At 39.0% G+C, this 17,748-nt stretch overlaps 5 protein-coding genes and 2 non-coding genes across 8 annotated transcripts in view; 4 read left to right on the top strand and 3 right to left on the bottom strand.

Annotated features, from left to right (window-relative positions):
* The window catches only part of LOC6573375 (protein AF-10), a 29,204-nt gene extending 26,514 nt beyond the window's left edge, over positions 1-2,690 (bottom strand). The window contains exon 1 of the mRNA XM_032733589.2: positions 2,410-2,690. The gene's annotated coding sequence lies outside the window, so the exon portion shown is untranslated. The remainder of the gene's footprint in view (positions 1-2,409) is intronic.
* Positions 2,691-2,801: 111 nt separating this feature from the next.
* LOC6573372 (secernin-3) lies at positions 2,802-4,626 on the top strand. Its single transcript, XM_001999417.4, has 3 exons — positions 2,802-3,055; positions 3,129-3,316; positions 3,428-4,626. Exons 1-3 carry the CDS (start codon positions 2,906-2,908, stop codon positions 4,155-4,157), a joined length of 1,068 nt encoding a protein of 355 aa, XP_001999453.1. The 5' UTR covers positions 2,802-2,905; the 3' UTR covers positions 4,158-4,626.
* On the bottom strand, positions 4,360-5,929 carry LOC6573371 (ELMO domain-containing protein 2). Its single transcript, XM_001999416.4, has 2 exons — positions 5,431-5,929; positions 4,360-5,368 (listed from the first exon to the last, which is right to left on the bottom strand). The coding sequence occupies exons 1-2, from the start codon at positions 5,678-5,680 to the stop codon at positions 4,668-4,670; spliced, it is 951 nt and encodes a 316-aa protein (XP_001999452.1). The 5' UTR covers positions 5,681-5,929; the 3' UTR covers positions 4,360-4,667.
* A 213-nt stretch (positions 5,930-6,142) lies between these two features.
* Positions 6,143-7,894, top strand: LOC6573369. The gene is made up of 5 exons (XM_001999415.4): positions 6,143-6,159; positions 6,402-6,648; positions 6,742-6,794; positions 7,194-7,382; positions 7,448-7,894. The coding sequence occupies exons 2-5, from the start codon at positions 6,606-6,608 to the stop codon at positions 7,877-7,879; spliced, it is 717 nt and encodes a 238-aa protein (XP_001999451.1). The 5' UTR covers positions 6,143-6,159; positions 6,402-6,605; the 3' UTR covers positions 7,880-7,894.
* On the top strand, positions 6,983-7,054 carry Trnag-ucc. The gene has a single exon. It is a non-coding gene; the product is annotated as a tRNA-Gly (tRNA).
* A 57-nt stretch (positions 7,895-7,951) lies between the features above and the next one.
* Positions 7,952-8,023, bottom strand: Trnag-ucc. Its single transcript has one exon. It is a non-coding gene; the product is annotated as a tRNA-Gly (tRNA).
* Positions 8,024-11,031: 3,008 nt separating this feature from the next.
* LOC6573367 (pancreas transcription factor 1 subunit alpha) lies at positions 11,032-17,120 on the top strand. 2 transcript variants are annotated; one of them, XM_015166903.3, is made up of 5 exons: positions 11,032-11,256; positions 12,501-12,879; positions 12,942-13,122; positions 13,690-13,834; positions 16,530-17,120. In XM_015166903.3, the coding sequence occupies exons 2-5, from the start codon at positions 12,689-12,691 to the stop codon at positions 16,862-16,864; spliced, it is 852 nt and encodes a 283-aa protein (XP_015022389.1). In that variant the 5' UTR covers positions 11,032-11,256; positions 12,501-12,688; the 3' UTR covers positions 16,865-17,120. The 2 variants fall into 2 exon arrangements, with proteins under 2 accessions (XP_015022389.1, XP_001999450.1); XM_001999414.4 differs by having other exon boundaries at positions 11,033-11,256; positions 12,957-13,122.
* The last annotated feature ends 628 nt before the right edge of the window (positions 17,121-17,748 follow it).

A 17,748-nucleotide genomic window follows, 5' to 3' on the forward strand; every position in this document is an offset into this window, starting at 1 on the left:
AAAGAGAGAAAAAAAAAAACAAATTACTAAATAAGTATGTACACACATAATTAATAAATATTGTTCAATAATTAAGGCACTAACCAGAGAGCCTCTGGTTAGTGATTAAGGTTAGACAAGCTCTACTGTTGACATATAAACAAAGTCCTTGAATCGATATATCGCTGGCATGTGTTATCGATATTTGCATTTGGCCAATTGCACTGCAGGTGCTTTTCGCAAGGTCAATGGCGCATTCGTAAACAATAACAATAACAATCAAAGGCAGGCCGGGCCGGGCCGGTTTATTTATTAAATAATACTTAACATGAAAATTCTGTGCGCTAGAGTGAGATAGTATGTGTGCACAATTCACTCACACACACATATAAGTAGGTTCTGTTTGTTAAACACAATACGCACGCCACACATACACATACATACATGTATAGAGTTCTCAATGTCAAGGTATATATGTATATATATATACATATATATATATATATATTTTTTTTTACGGCCGCCAACGCACTTCGAACAGCGATTGTTTTTGTGTTTTGATTTTGGGGCACACAAATTATGGCGATAAACATATCTATATCACATTCTAATGGGCACAATAATCGATGCCCATAAAAATACCAACAAATTTTGGTTACGTGCAGTGATCACAAAAATACACGCACACGAACACATACACACACACACATACGGACAGGCATTCGAACGGATGGGCATTCCACCGATTGGCTGGTTCATTGAACTTGTCGGTGGCCACAAAATAAAATGTTGCTTTTTTTTTTTTTATGTAAACAATGCCAGCGTTAAAAATAAAACTTAGTAATTTTCTTACATTGATATTCAACACAGCTTCAATTAACAGTTTCATTAGATGATTATTGATTTTTCAACACAGTGATTTCGTTTAATTAGCACAAGAAAAGAAGAAATTGAAGCACATGCTCGCATCTGCAGAGATTTTATGGTTGTTGCAGCAACGAACCAACATAATCATAATAACGAAGACCGTCGAATGCCATGCTGGCTTTCATTCACGTTTTTTTTATGTATACATATATGTACGTGCGTTTTTGCCTATGTATGCGGGTGTCTTGTTGTACCGTTATTGGGTCAACGTGTTGCCAACTGCCGAAAACGCAGTGGCTGCGATGCGCGTGCTGCCAACTGCTTGCGAGAGCGACATTAACAGTGTAAGTGTAAATAAAAGAACTAAATGCACACAAACACACACACACATATATATACACGCACAAACACGAATGAAATGAGGCCGCTCCGCACGCAGCTTTTGTAATGTTTACAATACGACGTTGGAGCAGGGGTAGCGGCGGAGCAATGCACTTTCGACGAGAACGCCTACAAGCAAACAGATACACACAAAGATTAGATGTATATAAGCATACACACACATATACATATGTATATATAAACCAAATGCCGCATAATGGGGCGCATTGGGGGAGGAATGTAACGGCACTTTATATGTATTTTGTATATACATATGTATATATACATACATAAATGTATATAAATATTTTCATCACTTGAAGCAAGATGCTTTGAAAAGGGCTGGGATGGTTTTGGTTTGGGCTGCGCTAGATGCGGAATTGGAGTTGGAGCAGACAGCGAGAGCGAGCGAGGGTGGTTTGTGTTCCGCTTTCACACTTAAAGCATGCCACACACTTCAATTTCAACCAGTTTTCCACAAAAATGTGTATACACAAAGCTTGAAATTATTGATTTTCTGGGATTACATTTAAATCAACTCGACGTGGGCACCTTAAAACGTCATCACATTCACTGACAGGGTGAAAATTTAACCCAACTCAAAACCAACAACAACAACAAAAACAATAGCAGCAACAACAAAAAAGCAACGAAAACTAGTTTCAGACCAAAAACAACATGAAAATGCGCGCGGTCAAAGTGGTCAAGCAACGCGAAGCGGCACACGCACATCTACATTCACACACATACACGCGCACGTACACATAACTGAGAAGAAATATCTGCTTAGGGAGCGGCAGCGGCAGCGGCCCACCGACACCGATTGGGAGTCTTAAAGTTGAAATTCTTTTGATTCGCATTTGCTATTTGCATAGACTCACTGTAATTTCTTATTGGAAGCGCGCTGCACAATATGAATATTGATTTTCTTTACCAGTCACTTTTTTGTCACTTTGCTTTCCAATTGTTATTTCACTTCATTCCTTTTTCTTCACATTTGTTTCTTTAAATTGGAAGATAGCGACGATTTTTAAAGTTTTTTTGTAATAGCCGCTAAAGCCGGACAGCGATGGTTTGGCCGCCCACGAGTTACAACGCACGCAAGTACAATAATCAACACACAAAAAAGGCGCTGAACATCCACCAACATCAGTAACAACAACAATATGCACGAGTATTTACCTTGTAACTTGTTTGTTGTTGTTTCGCTCGCACCACAATCCAACTCGAAGATACGCCCGAATGAGACAACACCTGCACACAGACTGCTGTATACAAATGCAATTCTTCGACGACGTTTTCAGCCTCTGCGACACTTTTTCGGATCAAAACTGCATTTATAACACTTTGCGGCTTCCCGAAGTAACAGCGATTTATTAAAATTATTATGATTTTACTTGATTTTCGACTTTTACAACTTTTTAGACCACTGCGACTGTGATCAGCAATGGTAATATTGTAAGAACAAGAAAATAATCGATTAATTCAAGCAATCGATTTAAATAGGTTGGCAGAGCTCTGAGCTCACACGCAACCAACTTCACTCAAATAGCTTTTATTAACAGAATTCTGTTAGGTAAATTGGCGTCAACAGACTGTAACGGCAACAGCTGTTGCGAAAAATCAATTTTGCAAATCCGTCTGTGTCTGAGCATATAATTTATTTAAAACATAAAAAATGTCCTCAAATGCTGACTGTTTTATTGTGCTGCCAGCCAATACTAAGTGTGGCTCCCTAATTTTCGGTCGCAATGGCGAGGACGCTGCAGCGGTAGGCGTGGCATCTGAAATCTGTTACTATGATGTCAGCGACGTGCTGGAGGGGAAGGTAAGACAATAAACAGCCGAAAAAAGCTTATGTGACTCATCTTCAATGCTTTTCTACTTGCCACATATGTTAGACTGATGGTGGTGCTGCTTTAGAGCCGGTGACCGATGCTCTACGTGTTATATTGCAAAAGCCGAAGCCCTTCCTTTGGGGCGGCGACTTTGGGGCCAACGAAAGAGGCGTGGCCATAAGTCTCAGCTGGACTGATGGGGAGCAGGAGGCGAAAGACAGTGATAGTCTTCTAAGCACGGATATAGTGCGGTATGTAAAAAAATATGTACTTACATATATATATATATATATATATATATATATATGTATGTATGTCTGTGGATTATTCATGTGTAACTCGTATTCTCGTATATGCTGCAGGGTGACACTAGCCGAGGCTAAAGATGCGGAAGCAGCCATTGACCGTATTGGAGCGTGTGTAGCGAAGTACAGCAACGACAACGCCAAGATGAACTTTATAGTTTGTGATCCTACGGCTGCCTGGATTTTGAGTAGTGCCGGCAAAGTGTGGGCCGCCGAGAAGCTGCAGGCCAGCTGTCTACGTGTGCCTAGTGGTGGGCTAACCGTAACCACAACCATCGATAAGTCGAGTGACGGCCTGGATACTACTGCTAGCTTTGCGGCTGCTCACGATGCGGAGGCGCAGGCACCGGAAGCTGATTGGTGTGGCCTGAAGCCCGCTGGCGATGGCACCTACACGCAGCAGGATATGTTCGAGACATTGCGCTTGGCGAGCGGTGCTGGTTCACGGGCGGCCAACGTATCGGTGCTAACTGCCAAGGGCAGTTCCATTTCGTGTCACTGGTTCACCGGCACACCAAATGCCGCCGAGTCTGTGTTCAAGCCGTTTGTGTTTGCGCCCAAGCCACGCATTTCGCCGCTGACTCAGGTGCAGGCTGACACTGAGCAGACGCTGTTGCACAGCTTGCATGCCAATCGTAAGCCAGCTGCGCTGGAGCACTTACGCAGCCTGGAGCGTTCCTGTGTCGATGAGTTGAATAATTACTTTTCTATCCAAGATTTTGCCAGCGAAGAGCTGGACGAGCTGCTCAAAGATTGTGTTGAGGCCGAGGTCAAGTTTTATCGCTAGAGCAAATCCTTGGAACGAACACACCATGCTAATTATAATACTATGATATTCAACTAGCTTGCAACCAGGGCAAAGGCTCTTTTGGACGCACCAATTCCATTCGACTTGTTCATTTCATATATATATATATTTATATATACTAGGTATATCTTCAAATTGATAGGATACTCAAAAGGATTTAATCAGTATGAACGATTTATAATTTCTGTGTTAGTTGTTTTTGTTTAATTTAATATTTTTGCTTTTGCGTGATATTGAAATATGTATTTTTATAGGACTCTGTGTTCCCTATTGTGCAATCTCGAATCTCGATCATCATTTCTAAGTATTATGCATGACATTCCATTTAATTAAAATTAGTTGCGGCTAACGATTTACATACTTGCATACAAATATTTATACATATATATTAAAAGTACATATATATAGCTCTCAAATAAACGCATAAAAAGCTGCATTTATACATAAATATTATCTATGAAATTAGTTTAAGTACAACAATGTGAGCAGTTAGACGGACTCGACGACCAGGTTCGTTTTAAAGATAGTGTTCTCATTGTGGAGCGCCTCGAGTTTCGTTATCTCGAAGGCTTGATAAACTTCTCGAAAGTCCATAATATTGCGCGGTGAGCTGTCCATCCAAAACCGATCGAACTCGAAGAACAAATAGCAATACAGCTTATGGAAGTCCTCGAGCGTGCTAAAGTTTTGCTTATGCAGCGCCACCTGATTGTAGAAATGAGTCTTGGCCGCGCCAGAGCGCAGAAGATTTACGGCCAAGGCGGTAAGGTTGATGCCAACAATGGCATATGTGTAGCCCAAGGTGGGATGCATTGAGTGGAGCAGGACGTGCTTGGCGGCATCATTGTAAGCGCGCGCAAAGTACAAAAGATTCTCGAGGCCCAACATGCCCATGCCGCGGAAGTCCGTTTTGGGATCATCGCCCTGAAAGCCAATTTCTTGCCATTGCTTGGAGATGCGACCTGTTAGCGGCGTTTCGGGCATCAGCAGTTTCCAGAGCTCCAGCAGCTTCTGTTCGTGCTCCAGATTCTCAGAGTCGTACGCCTCGGCACGCAGCTGTTCTACTTGATGCATTAAGCGTTTATAGCCCCAAATTGTGGTCACACAATTACCGAAGAGCCTACCAAAATCAGGATGCACATTGCTTTTTATGTGTTTTACGCGGCCGACAACACTGACTGCATGTGTAGCTGTTCGGGAAAAGGTATTGTTATCATCGGAAAGGTGGGAATGCCATGTGCTCTTTGCTCACCAAAATATAGCAACTCTCTATCCGTTACATAGGGGCCTGCCTCGTCCAGTTCTCTTAACATTGTCTTTATTTCCGGCTGCTTCGATTGTTGGAGGGAGCGCTCAATTTGGTGGCATCTCGGCGCACCAGCTCTTGCGCCATAGCATATGCGCTGGAGCTCCGAGAGGCGAGTGAACACATGCAGGAACCATTTGATAAATGGACGTATATAACTGAAGATAAATGGCAAAATTCTATCCAATAGAAACATTTTGCAATAGATAATGTCCTTAATATAAAAGAAGACTTAATGCTTTGTTTAACACGGCGTTGCCATGGCGTCGCGCCTGCGATTTTTTTGACACAACACTAAAATAGAACCAGAAAACAGCGTGGCCAGAGGTTACGTTTGTAAATTTGCTAATTTGTGCAATACAGCAGCTGAAATGAATAACAGCGTAACTCTTTGTTATGATTTTTATAAGTTGCTGTACAGTGCTGTAAGATGTTCTAATTGCTGCAGCTGTTCTAATTGAAATGTACGTTAACAGCACTGACAAATCAGCTGATCGAGATTCAACAATTTAATATTGGGTTAAAGTTGAGCTTCAAATAAATAAAATTTGCTATTAACTACATATACAAAATTTAGATTAAATATTAAAAAATTTGCTTATAAAAAATTTTTATATTAAAAAAAAAAAATAAATAAATAAATTGATCGAATTGTCTTGGGTGTCTCGAATAAATGTAATCTCTTCATCCTTCTGCTTAAAAGGATATATGTATATCCACATCTTATATACAAAACTAGTGTGTAATTGATTTCGTACTTTTTTATTTCTAAAAAATACTTGTCTATATAATTCTAATATATTAAGTTTTATGAATGACATTAAATTAAGTTAAGTATAATAAAAAAAAAAAAAAAATCGCGAAAATGTGATAATAATAATTACCTTATCTACGCATATTTATGTATATATTTTTAGTAAAATTTCAAACGGCCGATAATATGATCAGCTGAGCTCAGCTTCTTCCTAACATAGGTCCAAAATGATAAGCCTATAGTGCTGTTGAGGTGTCGTATAACAGGTTTCGGGTTTCAGATAGAGCTATCAAAATTGCTTTATAGCTTAGTTACAATCGAATACTTGATGGCAACAGTCGATTCTAAAGAAAGATAAGCGGTGAAAATGCGTGCACAGAACGGAAGACTTTGGTCAACATTGCACAATGGTGAGGAAAATTCGAATTTCGCTTCTTAACTGGACATTAATAAAGTATTTTATAGAATTTTTAAATAAATTTTTAAACATTTTAATTCAATAGGAAAGTATGAGCTACGCAGTTTGGCTAATGCTGATTTGGAGGAAGCTCTTAATGTAAGTATACACAAATATAAACATATACATGAATAAAAAAAGAATGTACAAGCGAATTTGGTTAACTCCAGCAATAATTAGCTCTGTAAAATAGCAATAGAAGTTATAAAATATTTGCAATGTTTTCTGTTAGAATTTTGCACTGTAAAAGCTTCAGAAAATCAATTTAGAGCGACCGTGAGAACATGGCGTCGGTGGTGTAATGGTTAGCATAGTTGCCTTCCAAGCAGTTGACCCGGGTTCGATTCCCGGCCGACGCATTGTACTTTTTTGCACTTTTTCTGCATTGAATATGTATTTATTTATTTTGTTTTATTCACATTCTTAATATAAAAACCTCATAATCAGATTCTAAGATTATGTTTAAATATTATTTTTTTTATTTTATTTTTAATTTAGGTGCTGAATGATTCGTTTTTCATCAACGAATCAGTTTGCAACGGTTGCGAAATCAATTTACCCGAAAATAGTCAAGCGCGCCAAGAGTTGCGGGAGCTTTGTCGAATTACAGCACAGGATGGCGTTTCGTTAATTATTAAATATGTAGAAAGTGGCCGGATTGTTGCGGTTTCCTTTAATAAGTTGCAGGCAAGTGAACACAGTCAAGCATTGTTTATTTAATAAGAAACCGTTTTCATGTATAAAAATTATAGTTTGCTCCACCCCCTGGCGAGGATAATTTCTTCGTAAAGTTCTATAATGAGCAGGCGAAGAGTCCTCAGGCTAAGGCTCTAATGAACTATATGATTACGATGGACGCTAAGATAGACGTGTGCGCCGAATACAACATGGATTGTGTATGTGAACTGATGTTTTTGGCCACCTTGCCTGAGTTTGGCAGGCAAGGACTTGGTCGCGCTCTTGCTGAAACCACGATTCAGTTGGCACCAGAATTACAAGATAAGCGACCGAAAGCGGTTACAGCCCTCTGGACATCAATATTTACCCAAAAAATTGGCAAAGCTGTTGGCTTTAAAGTGCTCAACACAGTACCTTACAGTGAATTTGAGTATAATGGTAAGCGTTTCGATGAGCGTATTAAGCCAATACATAAATTTAGTGAGCAAGTAATGTTCAAATTGTAAATAAAAAGCAAATAAAGCGTGAGCTATATTAAAAATATTAAAAAAAAAATTGTTGCAAAAAAAGTTTAGCTGTGCGTCGGCCGGGAATCGAACCCGGGTCAACTGCTTGGAAGGCAACTATGCTAACCATTACACCACCGACGCCACATTGCGAACGAATCAATTTTGTAATCATAAGCGAACAACAGGGGAGGCTAACATTTGAATAGCATGACTATGCTATTATTTAATGTTAAATATCATGCTAAGTTAACAGTATCTGTATTTTTACAGTTTAATTGTTTGAGTTTTGAATTTTATGTTAAAAGCGTTGTTTTTATTCATTAAGCAACTCTAAGCAAATTGTTAAAAGAAATGAAACATTTTAAAATATATTTTTAATAACATTAAAATCAGCAACTACCCTTAGCTATATTGGTGCCGCCATTAAAAGGTACCTACTAAAATATATCCGTCTATCCGAGGGTCAACCCTTCTTAAAGCCCATTGTTGATTTCAATTTTTGCACTTTACATCAGCACTTAAAAACGAGAAAAAACTTTTCAAATGAGATTAAAATTTATACACAATCCGCACACACACATTGCGTTTTCGTTGCGAGTGCTCGGCCAGGCATGCACTCAAGAGGATTTTGCCATCCTTAATTCTCAGTGTCAACACCATATATGGACGTAGAACAGGGATTAGGGCAGGGCAGCGGCAGTGGAAGCGGCATCAGCCTCAGCTTCAGTGTGATAAGCACTTCGTACTGCCCCGACCCAGATCGCTTGCCATACCTTAACAATACATTTAGGTTTTTAATTAGAATTCGAATAATAAAAAAAAAAAAAAAAAAAACGAATTGAAAATTGTTGTGCCAAATGACAATCCCTTCAGTTAGAGGCAACCCCCTTCGCCGGCAATTGCCTGCAATAATGATATAGGGTCCCGTTGCATTCGCATTAGATAGGGTAAGTTGCCCGTAGAGGCGGTTACGCTTGATTGTGCTATATGACGTGTACATAATTCGCAGCGTGATATGAATTTAACAGAGTGTGGCATTATCTCATTTGTGGGAGCTTTAATTATACAGTACACTTACATATGGAAAACTGGGACAGGTGCAGAGCAATATGGAATTTTATAATTTGTTTTATCGAATTATTACTGTTATATCCATATTCTTATTTGAATTTGAATTGATATGGGGCTTGATTTGATGGGGTGATTTTAATCAAATTTAAATATACATATGTATACTTCTTATTTACATTTTCATTTATAATATGTTCCATTCAATATTGCATTTACTGAAAATACTAATGTTTTTCCTCTTTTTAATGTAATTTATCCCTATCGATGTATATTTGTTTTATTCATTTATTTCTACACATTTTAATTTCATATACTAAACAACAAACGCTTAAAAGACTGTATATATAGTAATTGGTACTATGACTCCCTATATAGTATTATTGTAATTCATAGTAGAGAGAGAAATGCGATGAGCCTTCTTTCAGCATTGGTTATATTGGAAATATATTTTTTAAAACATCAGATTCTGTTTAAATTGAGCTTTGGATTACAGCTATAAATTTCCAAAGGCTCTCGGTCAGATTAGGTTGATTTTAGAGTTCTAAATTGTATGCTAGAAATATATATTTTTTCAGATTCTATACAATTCAACTGAATATAATCATAATAATGCAAATCCATGCATAATGGACATTTAAAAAAATTGCTATATAGATTTTTAAGAGCTTTAAATTAGCTTCCCACTTGTTTAGGAATCTGTGTTTAAATTACTTTCCATGGAGTTTTTATTATCTTGTAAATAAAACTGTTAAAGAAAATGTGCCTCGATCTTGATTGGGCCAAATTCACCTCAATCTTGGCAGTCGGCTGTTAACTGATTCGCCACTAGGCAACAACTTGATAAAATTGAGAACTAATTTGTTTATACAGCTGCACAAAACGAGCAGCGTTGGCAATGAAAACAAAAGCAGCAACAACAACAACAACAAAAACAAATGATGAGATGGCGAGCCAAAAAAAAAAAAAACAAATTGTTTATCATGGGTAGCCTTAGTGAGGTCGTCGTCGTCGTCGATGATGATGAGGCAGTCAGGAGCAGGAGCAGGAGCAGAAGCAGGGGCCGTGGCAGGAGCAGGGACAGGGCCGGGGGTAGGGGCAACAGACACGGAAAAAGGACAACAAACAAACGCAACGCAGCAAAGGCGCAACACAATCAACTGCCTTGAGGGGTGAGTGGCTTTATCGAGGACTGTATATATATCTAAATACGTACATTCTATAATGTTTCGTGGTATTTTGACACCCCTGTCGGGGCGCCGTAAAATATGCAGCAGATACTGCAGCAGCAAGGCCGTTTTAATGGAGTTGTCTCGCAGCCAAATCCTAGACAATGCAAATATTTGCATTAGTCTTTGCGACACGCTGTGCTAATGCTTAAAAATTATGCTGGTTGACAAATTTTTGTGTTGTATTGTTTTTTTTTTTTTTTTCAAAATTTTCTATAAATGTATTTGCCTAGTGTCAGAGCTTTGTTTGTTTGGCTGCCGCAGTCCATTAATTAGACTTAGATGCTGCTTGAGTGAAAATAAAAAATGAAAAAATAAATGATAAAATCATTGCTCATATTGTTGGAGCTGCACACGCAAATAGTGCAGCTGTCTGTTCCCTAGCCCACGCCCACTTTCCGCTGCAGACACTTGCCCAGTTGAGCCCACTGCATGGGGATACATACCATGCCACTTGTATGCCACTCGGGCAATAATTCCGCTTAAACAGATAAACGCGTTCGTAATCAAAGACCAATTTAATGTGTCTGCCATATGAAAATCAGCAGCAAATATCTCATCCCTTGGCTGAGCATGAATAAAAATAGCGAAGAACAAAAACAAAATTCAGTGCACAAACTTAATAAGCTTATTCTACCCCAAAATGCAACCCTGCAGAGGCGAAAGTTTTTGGCTGCTTGGCTCTGATTGGCTGGCAGACAGACACAAACTCCGCCCATCTGGCAACACTGTTCGATGTGGCACTGCCGCCATTGATATGCTGCGAGACAAACAACGTTGGCACGGCAGGAACTACTACCCCTCGCCGCCTCTCGCTTAACAGAAGGGAACGTATCCTGCGCCTGGCACCGGCAAAACAATTTCATTCGCTTTGTAGCTGGCGGCGCGTTCGCTACCAAATCGCGCTTCAATGTTTCTTTTAACGGTTTGAACATTTTCACTTCCGAAAACTGATTTCAGTGCATATAAATCGGTGATATATAGTGTATGAATGTGCAATCATAAATAATAACGAAACAATTGTGTACTTGCTTGGCATTACGTATATTGGATATTGGATGAAAACCCTCGCATAAGGTAAAAAGAGACCTTAGCGATGTCTGTCTCTTACCGTCGGCATTATTAGGATCTACCTATTGTAGATATATATTTGGAAATTTTGTGAAAGCTAAGGATAACATTTTTGTCAGCTAGTTGAAGTATCCCTTGGTAAAATAGAAAAAAATAGAAAAATGAAAGCAATCGTGTTGAAAGAATCCTAGAAACTAAAGCTGAGAAACGAGAATATGAATGTGAATACAAATATTATATTTGAAAAAAATCTATATCGATTTGATAGCCTCAATAAGACATTAACCTATATAAGTTAATGTCTTATTGAGGCTATCAAATCGATATAGATTTTTTTCAAATATAATATTTGTATTCACATTCATATTATAAGTTAATGTCTTATTGAGGCTATCAAATCGATATAGATTTATTTCAAATATAATATTTACTTTTCTTTTCTTTTTTTTTTAAATAAATATATCCGAGCGTCAGTTTATAGAATTGAGATTATTCATAGCATACCACAAATATACATACATATGTACATATTATGATATCACCATCGATGAGATTTACGATGTGCTTAAGAACCCGATATATTTATATACATATATGATATATTTTTTCTATCGAAATGGAAACATACATATACTGAACAAACATGAATGCGGAGCTGGATGAATATATATTTCGAATTTTTCAGCTTTTAAGTTTTGTAGTTTACAAGATTCCTATATAAATATGAGCGAAAAGATAGAAGACTGATAATTGGACAGAGAAATGAACTGATGGAAATGTCAGCATCGATTGATCTGGTTTACGTGATCAACCGTATACACATAAAGTCATTGGGCTTACCATGCCTCTATATGCATTTACCCAATCCCAATGTGTTTAGGAAACATAAGGGAAACTTACTTGTAGTTGGTATTCTTTGAAAATTTAGAGTATTGAAAACGGAAAGAAGATTGACTTTTAACTTAATTAAATACAATTACATATATAATGTATATATATATATAGTACATAGTATTTAATACTCTGTCGTAATTACAACTTATATTGATCCCATTCGCATTAGCATAGGGTATTTAATACCTAATCAAGCTGTGAGCAGTCATAGTCGCTATCAGAGGGGCTTATCTAATCGAGAGTGTCTGCATGTTGAACATGTTTATTATCAATTTAACAACCTGGCCACAGCAAGAGCTACCGATAAGAATGCTTTGAGCATAATGTAAACAAATGATGTTTTATGTCCTTTTCAGAGTGTTCGAAAATCAAGAGTCAAAGGCTAACGACACGCGTCGCATTTCGCTCGATCGGCACGTGCTGTGCACGTGTTCTCAATTAGATTTATAAGCGGAGGCGTTCGGTTAACCGTTATGCACTTGTTGGACAATTAGCTAACATTAGTTTGAAACATTGAAAAGAAAGGATAACTGCAATTGGCAAAATGTTCTCAATGGACAATTTCGACTTGGAAGCGACGATGGCTCGCCACTTCTTCGAGGGATCGCAGGCAACGAATGCCTCGAACTCCAGTTCCGAATACTTTTTCGGAGATGAGCACAGCTCGGAGAGCGACGATGATGACGATGCGTACAGCAGTGGCTTCAACAGCGACCAGGAGAACAACGAGAAGACGTGAGTGTTAATTTCAATCAGGTTGCCCAAGGCCCAGCTGCTCCGATAATAACCAATTGCAGCTACTCACTGTTTAGGCGGCGCAGTCACAAGCCCCGTCGCTTGAAGTGCGCCTCCCAGATGGCCCAGCAGCGTCAGGCGGCGAATCTTCGGGAGCGACGTCGCATGCAGAGCATCAATGAAGCCTTCGAGGGTCTGCGTACCCATATACCGACACTGCCCTACGAGAAGCGACTCAGCAAGGTGAGATCTATTGGCTATCATATATGGATTTGTTTTGGCTGAAAGTAAACCTACATTATTATATTTTGTTTAAATATATTTCAATCACAATTAATAATACCATACCATATGCATAAGTCAGCAAACCCTCAGACCCTTCAAATACACTTTTGATTGTGAATATATAGTCTGAATATGCAAAACCGGCAATGTATCTAATGATTAATGTTATACTTAATCAACTATTAATAGACCTCGATGTTGTATATATTGAGCTCTATATACATATATCGACAAATAAAAATTCGGTGTCCATATAGCTTCCTCGTCATTCCATAGTAAAATACTCAATTTAATAACTAAGAAGTTCTTAGTTACTTAAAAATTTTACAGACTTAAACTTTTGCTACATCATCATGAGTTCAACAAAATAATTCTAAATTGAGAAATAGAATATCATATACATACTAGAAGAGGAGCTACAATAGTCTAATCTTTCAACTGAAAGACCTTAAAGGGCATTATCTCTATGAAGATCGCCACAATTATCACATCAATGACATTTAATTTAATTAAATCTAATTCCAGGTGGATACCCTTAAGCTGGCTATCAGTTATATAACATTTTTGAGCGAAATGGTCAAGAAGGATAAGAACGGCAATGAGGCGGGACTGAGCTTGCAGCGCAACTATCAAAAGGAGCCGCCCAAGAAGATCATACTCAAGGATCGCAGTAAGTTGTCAATCAGCCAGCCAGTCAGCCATCAATCAAATCAATCAGCTGTGGGGGGTGAGCGGTGGGCGGTGGTCAGGCGTTTGCTAGTTCTACATCTAATGACATAATTCAGCTGTTGTTCGTTGCATATTTAAAGTGCATTCATGTGGTTGAGGCATCTCGTGCGATTGTCTAAATGAGGGTTGATCACTCTACCCCTCCGTGGCCTCGTGGAGTTTCATCGATGGGGTAGTCTGCTGCTGCGTCTGCCTAAGTGTAACTAATTTGAATTTTCACACTTCTCGCTTCGGCATCGTTTTGCGTGCTTTGCGTGACTGCCAGTCAAGGAAACTGCTGTGGCTGTGGTTGTGGCTGTGGCTGTGGCTGTGGCTGTTGCTCATTGCACAGTTCGCATCGATCACGGAATGCTGTGAACTTGGTGCCAGGGTTCCGCTTGGTACGCACACGATAGGTTTTCATTAGCCTCTTCGGGGAGGGTGGGGGTCCGGCACAATGGATTAGGGTTTTCCGTGTGCCAGCTCATAAAAGTTGCTTTAGTTACGGTTTTTTGGTTAATAATTTTTCTATTCAATATGTATGACACTGCAGACCCGCAATTCAAAAATTCTCAATTGTTTCGATCAAGCTGCAGCATCTGCATAACTAATGCCCGAGCACTTGGTAAGCCAAAGGGTGTTCTCAAAAACCACTGCATAGGGGTCTTTCGCAGTCCGATTTTGAATGATTGGCAGCATTTTTAAAGGTTTTTTTTTTTTAGTTTTTCAACTCATGAGTGTCACAACAGAAATTAATACTTTGCCGAAAACTAGTTGGCAGCAGAATTTATATCTATGATAATGAGTCGAATTTCTACTTTATTTGTATTTAGCTCAAAATTTACAACCTTTGGGAATATTTGAAAAGTGATCCATTAGGTATGTTATTCGTATGGGTTTTTATTGGGAGAGTATATTTGAAATAAAATGATATTGTAGTAATAATATTTGTATATCAAAAACCATGTATTATTTGTTTGGTACAGTGGATTCTCTGTCCTAAAAATAGGATAGAGTTCGTTATCAAGCCCTTTGCTGATATTTCAAATTATATTGCAGTTGTTAAGTAATAGAGCTATGACATAATATATATATATATCTCAATACCTGATTTGCAATGCCTTCAACAGGCGTATCCAAAGAAACTTTATCGGTATATAAGGCAAGGTTTCACAGATTGAAAATAACAGCTCTCTACGAATACCAAGAAAAATCTGTATACTTTTAGCACTGCTAGTCACACTATAACTAGTCGTATAGAATATTATAGACTATCAATTGAAGTGTGTCGAATTATTGCACTTTACATCTCTAGAGTTATAAATTTTTTGCATTAGAATTCAATGATTCGTTTTAGAAGTAGTTGAAAGTGCTTTGATATCCTATAATCATTATCTAAAAGTTTTAAAGAAAAATAAATATACATATTATATAAATAAATACTATAAAATATATAATATAATTTTCAAAATGACAGAAATGAATAGCTTTCGTGGAGCATTTTGTTCTTAATCCGAACTGAACTAAATCCCAGATAAAATATTGTACAGAGTGCATGCGACAAATAAATTGTTTTGATAAAATCCAACATGACACACACCTTGCCCAATTTCCAACTTCAACTCCAACTCCAGGTGCACACACACACGCACACACTCGACATCGGCAGCAACAAAGTTGTTACAACAACAATGCGCAATCGACATAATCATATCGTGAGAAATTCGTTATAGTCGAGCAGATGTGTGTGCAGAACGATTCGTGGGTCCTGTTAAAGGGCAAACGAGGCCAAAAGCACCAAAATGGAGGCAGTGGAGAAAGATGGACTGTGATATGGTGGTATGGCAAAAGCATTTTCATGCTTAACGAGCATTAAAAATGTTGAGCAAAAACAGACAAAGCCCGAAAGAAAAATGAAGAATAAAACAAAACAAAAAAGCAGAGATATATAGATAAAAATCGCAAAGCCCCAAACACAACGCCCACTTAAATGACAGCAAGTGGATTGGTTTTCACGACTCTTATGGTGGCTGTGGGGTAGCGGGCAGAGGGGCAGCGGGGCGCCGGACACACGCCTGGCATATGTTCACACCAACTTGCGAGATGACGGAGCGGGTGCGAAGCTGAAGCTGCCTGTGGTAAGCGAACGATGGGGTGGCATGTCGCATATTTGAGCAACACCCGCATCAGACACTCGAAATACAGTGCGCTCTACAAATTACGAAGCTTCCGCTCTGATTGGAATGGGAAATGGAGAGGGAGAGGGAAGGTGCAGGGACAGGGGCAGGCTTGTGGGCATGGGATGTTATCCCGCGTGCAAGCTGATTGGACGTCATAGAAAACACAGGCAGGCAGGCAGGCTGGAAGGCACGCAGGCTGGCGGAGGGCAGGATTTGTGCTTGGGTTTTTGTTTGCTCAAGGCAAATGGTGGACAGCTGCAACAACAGCAAGCAAGCAAGCCATGCAGAGAGACACCCTGTGCGTGGAGTGATGAACCCTTTGCTTGTTTGCTCTGCGGCTGCTGATGGGCTTGTAATGTGTTCGCTAATGGCATTTGCTCAGTTTTTGGCAACAACTTTTAATTGATAGGGCGGCGCTTGACTTTCGATCGAATATGTGGCAATAATATGATATTGAACAAATTGTTTTTGTTGCAGCCGGAGGAATGTCGCATTCGTTATCCTGGTATCGCAAGGGCGATCGCTATCCGGGCAGCAAGCTCTATGCACGCACATGGACACCAGACGATCCCAATGGAGCGACCAATCAGCACCCAATCCAGCCGCTCTATAGCAACAATGTTGCAAAGAGCAGCGGCTGCAGCAGCAACAATTCGAATTCTAGTCAAAATCACAATAGCAATCAGAGCAGCGAGGACTTCAATGTCAGTGGAAATATAAGAGATGCTGCTGTCGGTCCTGGTGCTGGTGCTGGTGCTGGTGCCGGTGCCGGTGCTGCAGCGAACATCTTTGGCAACGGAGGAGGTCTTTAAGAGAATATTCTTTAACTATTGCAATGCAACGCTCAAGCTAGTCAAGGCATGCTAGTCAACGATATGGTAGTGGCACCTTTAACAGACACACACACACACATGCATATATATGAATATATATATATATTCCAATTTTAAAATATTATGAAAATCAACTTGTTCTGTGGTATTTAATTGCTATAAGTTTGCTTACATCTAAATGTTATACTTAGTCGTTTAGTTTACAATTAAATAAATACGAGTATTAAAAATAAAATATATATATAAATTTTTATTGTATTTAAATAATAAATTCACCATTGGATTGGTGAAATACCACGCGCCCATTGATCCTATAATTTTTAACCATTTGCAGTTCAAGCGACGAGGCCAAAAGGCGCAATTTACAACTAAATAACACAGTTATCAGCACAATATATTGAACACCTGGCCTGCAGCCCCTGTCGCCGATATCATTAAAAGTACACAAGTGCAGTTAGAGTTCTCTCTAGGGTGGGTGTTTAGCTTGGGCAACTAGAAAATTATTTCCGGTCTTCCGACATGCACACGCAGGGCACAGACTACATCAAATTTTGTAAAAAAATTGTATAAAGAGAATATTATTTTTAAGCGTTATAGTTTTGCTGCAAGCGTGGCATTTAAAAAATCATTATGATTGTCATGTTCGGGGCAGGGACAATCGTTAGATGGACAGCTGTCGCTCGTTTCGCTGTCCGTGTGTGTGGCGCGTGTGTACGTTTGGTAGCACAATTTAGATGTTTATCAGCAATTAGGCTTAGCCCTCGCAGGGTGGCGACGTGATTGAACGTTCTGATAAATCAATCTGATCATATGTAAATTAACGAGTCACTATTGTGTTTACGATTTCTGTCAGTTAAACCGCA

This window comes from Drosophila mojavensis, unplaced genomic scaffold (assembly GCF_018153725.1).
Source record: "Drosophila mojavensis isolate 15081-1352.22 unplaced genomic scaffold, ASM1815372v1 contig_16, whole genome shotgun sequence".
Classification (NCBI taxonomy): domain Eukaryota; kingdom Metazoa; phylum Arthropoda; class Insecta; order Diptera; family Drosophilidae; genus Drosophila; species Drosophila mojavensis.

Coding starts and splice junctions, on each gene's coding strand:
- LOC6573372 (XM_001999417.4), top strand. CDS start 2,906: ATGTCCTCAAATGCTGACTGTTTTATTGTGCTGCCAGCCAATACTAAG. Junction 3,056..3,128: donor GCGACGTGCTGGAGGGGAAG/GTAAGACAATAA, acceptor CACATATGTTAG/ACTGATGGTGGTGCTGCTTT. Junction 3,317..3,427: donor CTAAGCACGGATATAGTGCG/GTATGTAAAAAA, acceptor TATATGCTGCAG/GGTGACACTAGCCGAGGCTA.
- LOC6573371 (XM_001999416.4), bottom strand. CDS start 5,680: ATGTTTCTATTGGATAGAATTTTGCCATTTATCTTCAGTTATATACGT. Junction 5,369..5,430: donor TAGAGAGTTGCTATATTTTG/GTGAGCAAAGAG, acceptor TTTCCCGAACAG/CTACACATGCAGTCAGTGTT.
- LOC6573369 (XM_001999415.4), top strand. CDS start 6,606: ATGCGTGCACAGAACGGAAGACTTTGGTCAACATTGCACAATG. Junction 6,649..6,741: donor TTGGTCAACATTGCACAATG/GTGAGGAAAATT, acceptor TTAATTCAATAG/GAAAGTATGAGCTACGCAGT. Junction 7,383..7,447: donor TTTCCTTTAATAAGTTGCAG/GCAAGTGAACAC, acceptor TAAAAATTATAG/TTTGCTCCACCCCCTGGCGA.
- LOC6573367 (XM_015166903.3), top strand. CDS start 12,689: ATGTTCTCAATGGACAATTTCGACTTGGAAGCGACGATGGCTCGCCAC. Junction 12,880..12,941: donor CAGGAGAACAACGAGAAGAC/GTGAGTGTTAAT, acceptor AACCAATTGCAG/CTACTCACTGTTTAGGCGGC. Junction 13,835..16,529: donor GATCATACTCAAGGATCGCA/GTAAGTTGTCAA, acceptor TTTTTGTTGCAG/CCGGAGGAATGTCGCATTCG.